Source organism: Dicentrarchus labrax, unplaced genomic scaffold (assembly GCF_905237075.1).
Source record: "Dicentrarchus labrax unplaced genomic scaffold, dlabrax2021, whole genome shotgun sequence".
Classification (NCBI taxonomy): Eukaryota; Metazoa; Chordata; class Actinopteri; family Moronidae; genus Dicentrarchus; species Dicentrarchus labrax.
In genome coordinates this window covers 262,501-273,633 of record NW_026136863.1, presented here as the reverse complement: position 1 = coordinate 273,633, position 11,133 = coordinate 262,501, and the positions used below count along the sequence as shown (strand labels likewise).

Here is an 11,133-nt window from a genome sequence, read left to right as displayed (position 1 = left end):
TCTTTCACAGCCATGTTGAGGTTTCCTGTGTATGTAATGTTGAGGCCAAGGTAAGTGTAGTTTTTTGTATGTTGTAATTTAGTGGTGTCTAAATAGAAATTGTGTGTAACCTGATTTCTGTATTGTTTCTGAAAGATCATTATCTTAGTCTTTGCTGTGTTTACTGTCAGCGCCCAGGTCTCTCTCTCTTTCTCTATCTATCTCTCTCTCTCTTGCCCCGCTCACAGCAGACGGTCTCTCTCTCTCTCTCTCTCTCTCTGTCTCTCTCTCTCTCTCTGTCTCTCTCTCTCTCTGTCTCTCTCTCTCTCTGGCTCTCTCTCTCTCTCTCTCTCTCTTTCTCTTGCCCCGCTCACAGCAGGTGGTGTCTCTCTCTCTCTCTCTGTCTCTCTCTCTGTCTCGCCCTGCTCACAGCAGATGGTTTCTCTCTCTCTCTGAGGATGTGTCTGTTTCCACGGCAATGTGACCTCGTGCTGCGTCTTTAAACAGATAAAAGTTTCATCCAGGATTTTTTTGAACATCATCTGAAGCCTGAATACAGCCAGGTAACTTTATTGATTCTGTATTATCAGTGATCAATACGTCAGTGATTTGTTAGCGTTATATGTGCAATAGTATATATACAATTCAATTAATTCAATTTTATTTGTATAGCGTTTATATATATATAGTTTATACACAGTGTTAATATATATATAATATATACACAGTGTTAATATATATAGTATATACACAGTGTTTATATATATAGTACATACACAGTGTTTATATATATAGTACATACACAGTGTTTATATATAAAAGTTTATATATATAGTACATACACAGTGTTTATATATAAGTACATACACAGTGTTTATATATATAGTACATACACAGTGTTTATATATATAGTACATACACAGTGTTTATATATATAGTATATACACAGTGTTTATATATATAGTACATACACAGTGTTTATATATAGTATATACACAGTGTTTATATATATAGTATATACACAGTGTTTATATATATAGTACATACACAGTGTTTATATATATAGTATATACACAGTGTTTATATGTATAGTACATACACAGTGTTTATATGTATAGTACATACACAGTGTTTATATATATAGTATATACACAGTGTTTATATATAGTATATACACAGTGTTATATGCATGTGTGCAGTAACATAGACTGAAAGCTCTTGAACAGATCTGATAAATGATAAATGGATCTGCTGTTTCCAAAGAATCAATTATTTTCCTTCATTGGTCCATTGAAGACATTTAATGTGTTCATTCAGCAGTGAACTGGTTAATGTGGCTCTTTCAATAACAGCAGTCAAATTAAATTATCCTGCTGATCTCAGATCTGTTCTGTTTCCAACCTGTTGCTGAGGTCAAAAACTGGTTACAGTGATTATCAGTCAGACTAAAGTGAATGTGACAGAGACAGACGCTGAGATTTTCCACAGCAGCTGCTCAACTTTGTTGCATCAACAGGTCTTAACAAGTCTTTATCGAGTCTGTACCAACGAGTTTGGGTTCACTTACCAAGTTAACGAGCACTGTCATGTGACCGCTGAGTGTGACGGCAGTTGTTAGTAATAGTGAAGGCAGATCATGCAGATATATAAAATAAGATGTTCCTTTATTGAGCCCTAATAGGGGTAGAGCAAAGAATAAATAAAGAGGGGTTCTACAGGGAGGTTCCACATGGAGGTTCTACGGGGAGTTTCTACAGGGAAGATTCACAGGGAGGTTCTACAGGGAGGGAGGATCCACTGGGAGGTTCCACAGGGAGGTTCTACAGGGAGGTTCCACAGGGAGGTTCTACGGAGAGGATCCACAGGGAGGTTTTACAGGGAGTTTCTACAGAGAGGATTCACAGGGAGGTTCTAGAGGGAGGGAGGATCCACTGGGAGGTTCCACAGGGAGGTTCTACAGGGAGGTTCCACAGGGAGGTTCCACAGGGAGGTTCTACAGGGAGGTTCCACAGGGAGGTTCCACAGAGAGGTTCTACGGGGAGGATCCACAGGGAGGTTCTTCCAGAAAGTTCTAGAGGAGTCTAGAGGTGGTTCTTTAGACCTCGTCCTTGACTAGGCCCCATGTGAAACCAGAGATTCAGTGATTGACAGATGTGAAGGATTTTGGGTAAATATTCACAGTGTATAAATGAAGGAACATGATGTTTGTTTCAGGATGATGTTGAACGACAGCTGGACCATCATGAACAACAGCAGCTCCGAGCTCGACAGCAAACGGCCAAACAAGGTACCAGCTGTGCCAGCTGTTAGCATTCTAGCTCATGTGAGTCAGTTTAGACAGACACTGAGACAGACAGTCACTGACACAGTCACTGACACAGTCAGACAGACAGACAGTCAGACAGACAGTGACACAGTCACTGACACAGTCACTGACACAGTCAGACAGACAGACAGTCAGACAGACAGTGACACAGTCACTGACACAGTCCACAGTCAGACAGACAGACAGTCAGACAGACAGTGACACAGTCAGATAGACAGTCAGACAGACAGACAGTCAGACAGACAGTGACACAGTCACTGACACAGTCAGACAGACAGACAGTCAGACAGACAGACAGTCAGACAGACAGTGACACAGTCAGATAGACAGTCAGACAGACAGACAGTGACACAGTCACTGACACAGTCAGACAGACAGACAGTCAGACAGACAGTGACACAGTCAGATAGACAGTCAGACAGACAGACAGTGACACAGTTACTGACACAGTCAGACAGACAGACAGTCAGACAGACAGTGACACAGTCAGATAGACAGTCAGACAGACAGTGACAGTCAGTGACAGACCTACAGACAGACAGTCAGACAGACAGTGACACAGTCAGATAGACAGTCAGACAGTCAGACAGTGACACGTACTGACACGTCACAGACAGACAGTCAGACAGACAGTGACACAGTCAGATAGACAGTCAGACAGACAGTGACAGTCAGTGACAGACCTACAGACAGACAGTCAGACAGACAGTGACACAGTCAGACAGACAGTGACAGTCAGTGACAGACCTACAGACAGACAGTCAGACAGACAGTGACAGTCAGTGACAGACCAACAGACAGTCAGACAGACAGTGACACAGTCAGATAGACAGTCAGACAGACAGTGACACAGTCAGACAGACAGTGACAGTCAGTGACGGACCGACAGACAGACAGTCAGACAGACAGTGACACAGTCAGACAGACAGTGACAGTCAGTGACAGACCGACAGACAGACAGACAGACAGACAGTGACACAGTCAGATAGACAGTCAGACAGAGACAGTGACACAGTCACTGACACAGTCAGACAGACAGACAGTCAGACAGACAGTGACACAGTCAGACAGGCAGTGACAGTCAGTGACAGACCGACAGACAGACAGTCAGACAGACAGTGACAGTCAGTGACAGACCGACAGACAGACAGTCAGACACAGTGACAGTCAGTGACAGACCGACAGACAGACAGTCAGACAGACAGTGACAGTCAGTGACAGACCGACAGACAGACAGTCAGACAGACAGACAGACAGACCCACAGATAGTTCATTGGTGTTAATCTGGAGTTAAACTGTCAGATCAAAGTGTCTGTAATCTGCAGCAGCTGTCACTGACTGAGGATCTTCAGATTAAGCAGCACAGAGGACGTTCTCCACAAGAACCCACACTCAGAATCTGGAGGCCCTCAGTGTGGACATAATACCCATAATGCCCTTTCCCTGAGCAACTACCCCACACATTTCTCTCACAGATGTATTAGTGAGCAGTGGTTGAGAAAGCTAACGGTGTTAGCCTCTCTAACGTTAGCAGTGTGGTTCCTTCAGACACACAACAGATTCATCTGTCCAGGAGCTGCCTTTGCAAGGGATCATGGGAAACTACTGTACAAAGCGTCTTGTTAATCACACTGATGGTTGGGATAAAGTGGCCACCTAGTGGGGCATTGGACGCTACTGCCCCAAGTAGTGCCCCAAATATAATACATTATATTATATTATATTAAATTAAGTTATATTTAATTACGTTATATTATATTATATTAAATTATATTATATCATATTATATGAAATTACGTTATATTATATTATATGAAATTATATTATATTATATTGTATTACGTTATATTATATTACATTATATTATATTATATCACGTTATATTATATTATATTATATTCAATGATATCACATTACATTATTTTATATTATACTATATTACATTACATTGTATTGTATTGTATTATATTATATTACATTATGTTATATTATATTATATTATATTAAATTACATTATATTATATTATATTATATTATATGAAATTATGTTATATTATATTATATGAAATTATATTATATTATATTACATTATATTATATTATATTGTATTACGTTATATTATATTATATTGTATTACGTTAAATTATATTACATTATATTATATTATATCACGTTATATTATATTATATTATGCTATATTACATTACATTGTATTGTATTGTATTGTATTATATTATATTATATTACATTATGTTATATTATATTATATTATATTATATTATATTACATTATATTATATTATATTATATTACATTACATTATATTGTATTATATTATATACATTATATTACATTATATTAAATTACATTATGTTATATTATATTACATTACATTATATTATATTATATTATATTATATTATGTTATGTTATGTGTGTGTGTGTGTGTTCAGAGATGTTGCAGCTTCCTGTTGTGGTCCGTCCTCGTGTTGGCCATCATAACAGCCATCAGCACAGCAACAGTCACCATCCTGTACCTGAACCAGTATCCTCTGCCCTTCATCAGCAGGTAAACACAACTGTCTGTCCTACGTATCTGTCTAAGCCACTTGTCTTTCTGTCTGACCCACCTGTCTGTATGTCTGCCACTGTTGTCATAGTTACAGGGGCGGAGTTTCCTCCTCCTCACCTGTGATCTCGACCAATCCCAGAGAGTCTGGTGCTCTGGTGTCGGTGTCTCGTGTCACAGACGGAGAGCCAATCAGCATCTTCCTGGACCCCAACTGTCCCGACTACAGCGAGAACTTCCTGCGCTGGGAGGCGCTGCAGAGCTCTCTGCTGCGAGCGCTGTCCAATCACAACGCAGACGACTGGCAGGAGTCAGGGTTGGTCCAGAAGCTGGCTGAGGAGCTCAAGGTGTTATCAGGCCACACCCACAACCTGAGGCTGGAAGCTGATTCGCTGAAGAGAGGTCAAAGTGTTCTGGACCAACGACTGGATGCACTGCAGAGCGAGCAGAGCCACATCATACAGGTGAGATTATATCATCATCATACAGGTGAGATTATATCACCATCATACAGGTGAGATTATTACATCATCATACATCATCATACAGGTGAGATTATATCACCATCATACAGGTGAGATTATTACATCATCATACATCATCATACAGGTGAGATTATTACATCATCATACATCATCATACAGGTGTGATTATATCACCATCATACAGGTGAGATTATTACATCATCATACAGGTGAATTATACACCATCATACAGGTGAGATTATTACATCATCATACATCATCATACAGGTGTGATTATATCACCATCATACAGGTGAGATTATTACATCATCATACATCATCATACAGGTGAGATTATTACATCATCATACAGGTGAGATTATTACATCATCATACATCATCATACAGGTGAGATTATATCACCATCATACAGGTGAGATTATTACATCATCATACATCATCATACAGGTGAGATTATATCACCATCATACAGGTGAGATTATTACATCATCATACATCATCATACAGGTGAGATTATTACATCATCATACATCATCATACAGGTGAGATTATATCACCATCATACAGGTGAGATTATTACATCATCATACATCATCATACAGGTGAGATTATTACATCATCATACATCATCATACAGGTGAGATTATATCACCATCATACAGTTGAGATTATTACATCATCATACATCATCATACAGGTGAGATTATTACATCATCATACAGGTGAGATTATTACATCATCATACATCATCATACAGGTGAGATTATATCACCATCATACAGGTAGATTATTACATCATCATACAGGTGAGATTATTACATCATCATACATCATCATACAGGTGAGATTATATCACCATCATACAGGTGAGATTATTACATCATCATACATCATCATACAGGTGAGATTATTACATCATCATACATCATCATACAGGTGAGATTATTACATCATCATACATCATCATACAGGTGAGATTATATCACCATCATACAGGTGAGATTATTACATCATCATACAGGTGAGATTATTACATCATCATATATCATCATACAGGTGAGATTATTACATCATCATACATCATTATACAGGTGAGATTATTACATCATCATACATCATTATACAGGTGAGATTATTACATCATCATACAGGTGAGATTATATCACCATCATTATTACATCATAATATTATCATTATATATATATAAATCATTCTGGCACTTTCTCCCTGGTTTACCTGTACAGGTGTTGTCTGACAGTCACTCAGGTGTGTTGAAGTTGTCTGCAGGTTTCAGTGATTCTCTGCTCAGCCTGCAGAGGGAGACAGAGAGTCTGAGGAGACTCAACAGTGACCTGCAGAGAGACAACAAGTACAGAGGTAAAAATGCACTGCACCTGAATCCACCTGAATCTACCTGACTGCACCAGAATCCACCTGAATCCACCTGACTGCACCTGAATCCACCTGAATCCACCTGAATCCACCTGACTGCACCTGAATCTACCTGAATCCACCTGAATCCACCTGACTGCACCTGACTGCACCTGAATCCACCTGACTGCACCTGAATCCACCTGAATCCACCTGAATCCACCTGACTGCACCTGAATCCACCTGAATCCACCTGACTGCACCTGAATCTACCTGACTCCACCTGAATCTACCTGACTGCACCTGAATCCACCTGACTGCACCTGAATCCACCTGACTGCACCTGACTGCACCTGAATCCATATGACTGCACCTGAATCCATATGACTGCACCTGAATTTTTTAGGTTTAAGATTTTAGGTGGCGCCCCCCTTGCATCGCAGTAAATTCCACTGCCAGTTATATACATACATATACTCACGCAAGAAACTGAATAACTTTGTCTTTGACATTTTATTTTATTTCTAGAGAAACAAGTTGCTAAATCACAACAGTTAACAAGAAAATAAGAAATTAGAAATAAATAATACAAGAAATGTAATAGAAATAGCCCACACAAAGTATAAAATTGAACTACCTACAAAATAAAAACTGTAAACATGGATGTAAAGTGTAACACTATAAACACACTTTAGAACATACTGAACTGTAACACAACAAACAACAAGGCTTCCAACTCTAATATATAAAGGTGTGTGAAAGGAACAGCATCTGACTGACTGTTACAAGCAGAGCAAACGTTAGCTAACCAATAATAAATACAAATAATGTTAACAGCTGCTGAATAGATCTAATCTTTACAAATGTCCCTGAGAAATAGAAGGAGGGAGTATTATATATATTATAGGCCCCTCCATAACATGAACTGACGTTAAAACGAGCTAACGCTATTTATTGATTAACAAACCGTGTTAGGCTAAAGGTTACTATCGTTCTGCAACAGACATTTCATGACATTATCTTTACTCTACCTCTATCTTTGTCACGTTTTTCCTCTTCTTTCTTTCCTTCTCTGGGCACCGGAAAGTTTTTGTCGTTTTGACATTGTTAATGGTTTCTGGGGTGACGTCAGAAAACTCAACCATCTCTCAGAGAGCAGGTAGAGGAGGAGGGGGGGGGCTTAATAAAGTCTTATTATTATTTAATAGGCTTTGCTATGCAGTTAAATTAATGTGGGCTTTTCTCATACTAAGAAAATATTATATATATAATATATAAAAATATTGAAAGTTGCACCTTTTTTTTTCTTTTCTTCCCCCATCGTGACGCCCCCTAGATGGACGGCGCCCTTAGCATTTGCCTATACTGCCTATGCCACGGGCCGGCACTGCTGTATGATCTTCTCACATACAGACTACTGCTTATCGAGCTGGTCACTGGCATGTACAACAGCACTCGAAAAATTTTATAAAAAAAAACCTTAAAAATTTTATTTAAAAAAAATTTTTCCCCCTATTTTTCAAAAACCCCTAAAAAAAAAAATTTTTTAAGTTTCCATAATTTTAAAACTTTTAGATTTGCCTGTTTTATAGTCTCCATGGTCTTGCTCCACCACCGCTGAATGAATTCATAAGGAAAGGGACTCTGGGAGGTATGAGCACCAGGGCTTGTGATAGAGGAGACTGTGAGATTCCCCACAGGCGCACCACGTATGGGAGGAACATGTTGTCTGTTGGGGGGGGGGGCATTTGGAATAGTCTTCCCTCCACAATAAGGGAATGCCCCGCATACTCTTCTTTTAAAGGACAACTAAAACAATGGCTCAAATCAAACCAAAAGTGCTAACTACTGCAACTAAACATTACTTTTTAATACATTATCATATCCTGTCTGAGTCTGGTATTTTTATGATTGTGTAATGTATTGTGTATGTTGTCTCTTCTATTTGTATTTTATCTATTTATTTGCTGTCTCTTCTATTTGTATTTTTTCTATTTATTTTTTAGGGACTACGGATGCAAATTAGCAGTTTTGCTATAATCTGGCATGTTTACAGAGATGTTTTAATATCGATGGTCATTAATGTGCACTGTCCCTATACAAAAATAAAGCATTTATTATTATTATTATTATTATTATTATTATTATTATTATTACTGCTCCGGAATCCACCGGAATCCACATGACTGCACCTAACTGCACCTAAATCCACCTAACTGCACCTGACTGCACCGGCCTCCCCTTTTAAATCCAACTGTCTGCACCTTAATCCACATGGAACATGAATGAGTGCAGAAAGAGAGAGGAAGAGAGGAGCTCAGTGCACCATGGGAAATCCCCCGATAGTCTAGGCCTATAGCAGCATAACTAAGGGATGGTTCAGGACTCACCTAACTGCACCTGAATCTACCTGAATCCACCTGACTCTCTCTCTCTCTCTCTCTCTCTCTCTCTCTCGCCCTAAGCTGGCAGACCCAGGGACTGTAGTGATGTCATGGCGTCCGGCGTCTCTCAGGATGGCGTTTACTCGGTGTTCCCGGCTCACGACCCCGATGGCTTCATGGCGTACTGTGATATGACCACTGACGGAGGAGGCTGGACGGTGAGTGACACTGCCCTCTGCTGGTCATCACATCAACTGTAGCCTGTTGATTAACAGCGAGCTATCTCAGTATCCATGGTTACAGTGCCAACAATGCTAATTAGCTTAGCAACATATAAACAATTTAACCCTCTCAATGTGTGTGCAGGTGATCCAGAGGAGGGAGGACGGCTCTGTGAACTTTTTCCGAGGCTGGTCGGCGTACAGAGATGGTTTTGGAAAAACTACAGGAGAGCACTGGCTAGGTCTGTCAGCGCCCCCTAAAGGCTGCAGAGCTCATTACAGTCTGACCCAACCACAGATAACCTGTCACATCACGAGTCAGTATTCAGAGTCATTCCCAGAGACCGTGACCAAGTGTGAACCTATCATGAGGGTACTTATCGGTTTGTGGAGAACTGCTTTGAAGCCTCCAGTTTGTTTTAGTCGCCGCCATGACAGTAAAACGCAGTCAGCGGAGGTCACGTTCAGCGAGTTGAGCTGCTCTCATTGGCTGCTCTCCTGCTCACACAGGATCTGATATTCCAGATAAACAGTAAAATGTGTTTGTTAACAGATTTGAGGAGAGAAATAGTCAACAACAGAATCTGGATCAATATCTGATCAGCACTGTTTGACAGTTTGATCTGAGTTTGATGCATTGAGCTGTTAACTGCCAGGAGCCAAACCCAGCAACAAAACCTCCTCAGACCTTTATTCCCTGCAGTCTGTCCTCCATCAGCATCAGATGCTGCATTCAGTCCCGGTCTGGACCTGCTGTTCCATCAGAGTCAGCTAATGGATCCAGCTGCTGGACTGGGGGGATGTAGCACACTGGTTCATTGGAGTTTAACGCACAGTGCAGCTCTGGATCAAAGTAAACATTGGTTTTAACACCTGTCTGTCTGTCTGTCTGTCTGTCGGTCTGCCAGGTCTCCAGAGGATCTACTCTCTCACCAGGTCAGGTGGTTATGAGTTACGGATCGACATGGCCGACTTCGATAACGCCACAGCGTTTGCTCTTTACGGTGATTTCTCTGTTGGTCAAGACTCTGTGAACCCAGACGAGGACGGGTACCCACTGATCGTGGACCAGTACTCCGGGACTGCAGGTACAAGTACTCGTACTAACCCTAACAGCAGGGTCTCCATTAGAGTCCTGGTCTGGATGAGATGTTTAAAACCTCACCAGGTCTCATTTCAATAAACTAACAATAATTAAACAAAACTTTGTTTTTAATAATGGTTAAAACTGAACAACGATTAGAGGTTGAATCTTTTCTTCTGTACACAAATCAACTTCATACACATCAATGATTCTTAATCAATATTATCTGATAATAATAATTGTTTTGTAAGTAATATTGATTCTGGTTTAAATAATCAATCAGTCCCACACAGAGCAGGTTGAGTTATTGATTAGTAAGACGTCCTCCTGAGAACCTTTGCAGAGACGTTGTGATTGGACAGGATTGGAAGCTCAGTGATGGGTTGAATCGTTGCCGGAGAGACGGACTAACAGGTGTTCTTCTGTCCTCCAGGTGACTCCCTCCTGAAGCACTCTGGCATGCAGTTCACCACCAAAGACCGGGACCAGGACCAGTCAGAGAACAACTGCGCGACGTTCTACCAGGGGGCGTGGTGGTACCGAAACTGCCACACCTCCAACCTGAACGGGCAGTACCTGAGCGGGGGCCACGCCTCCTACGCCGACGGCGTGGAGTGGTCCAGCTGGACGGGCTGGCAGTACTCGCTCAGGTTCACCGAGATGAAGATACGACCTAAAACTAAACCTGAACCCTGACCTTTGACCCCGGACCCCTT

General features: G+C 40.6%; 1 protein-coding gene across 1 annotated transcript in view; it reads left to right on the top strand.

The window, feature by feature from the left end:
• The first annotated feature begins 381 nt into the window (after window positions 1–381).
• Window positions 382–11,133, top strand: part of LOC127360303 (fibrinogen C domain-containing protein 1-like) — a 10,907-nt gene continuing 155 nt past the window's right edge. The window contains exons 1-9 of the mRNA XM_051394694.1: window positions 382–542; window positions 2,194–2,266; window positions 4,757–4,872; window positions 4,964–5,336; window positions 6,602–6,734; window positions 9,194–9,330; window positions 9,479–9,575; window positions 10,242–10,421; window positions 10,851–11,133. The exon at window positions 10,851–11,133 is cut by the window's right edge and continues 155 nt beyond it. Coding sequence (XP_051250654.1) covers window positions 2,195–2,266; window positions 4,757–4,872; window positions 4,964–5,336; window positions 6,602–6,734; window positions 9,194–9,330; window positions 9,479–9,575; window positions 10,242–10,421; window positions 10,851–11,113 — 1,371 coding nt within the window. The 5' untranslated portion in view covers window positions 382–542; window position 2,194 and the 3' untranslated portion in view covers window positions 11,114–11,133. The remainder of the gene's footprint in view (window positions 543–2,193; window positions 2,267–4,756; window positions 4,873–4,963; window positions 5,337–6,601; window positions 6,735–9,193; window positions 9,331–9,478; window positions 9,576–10,241; window positions 10,422–10,850) is intronic.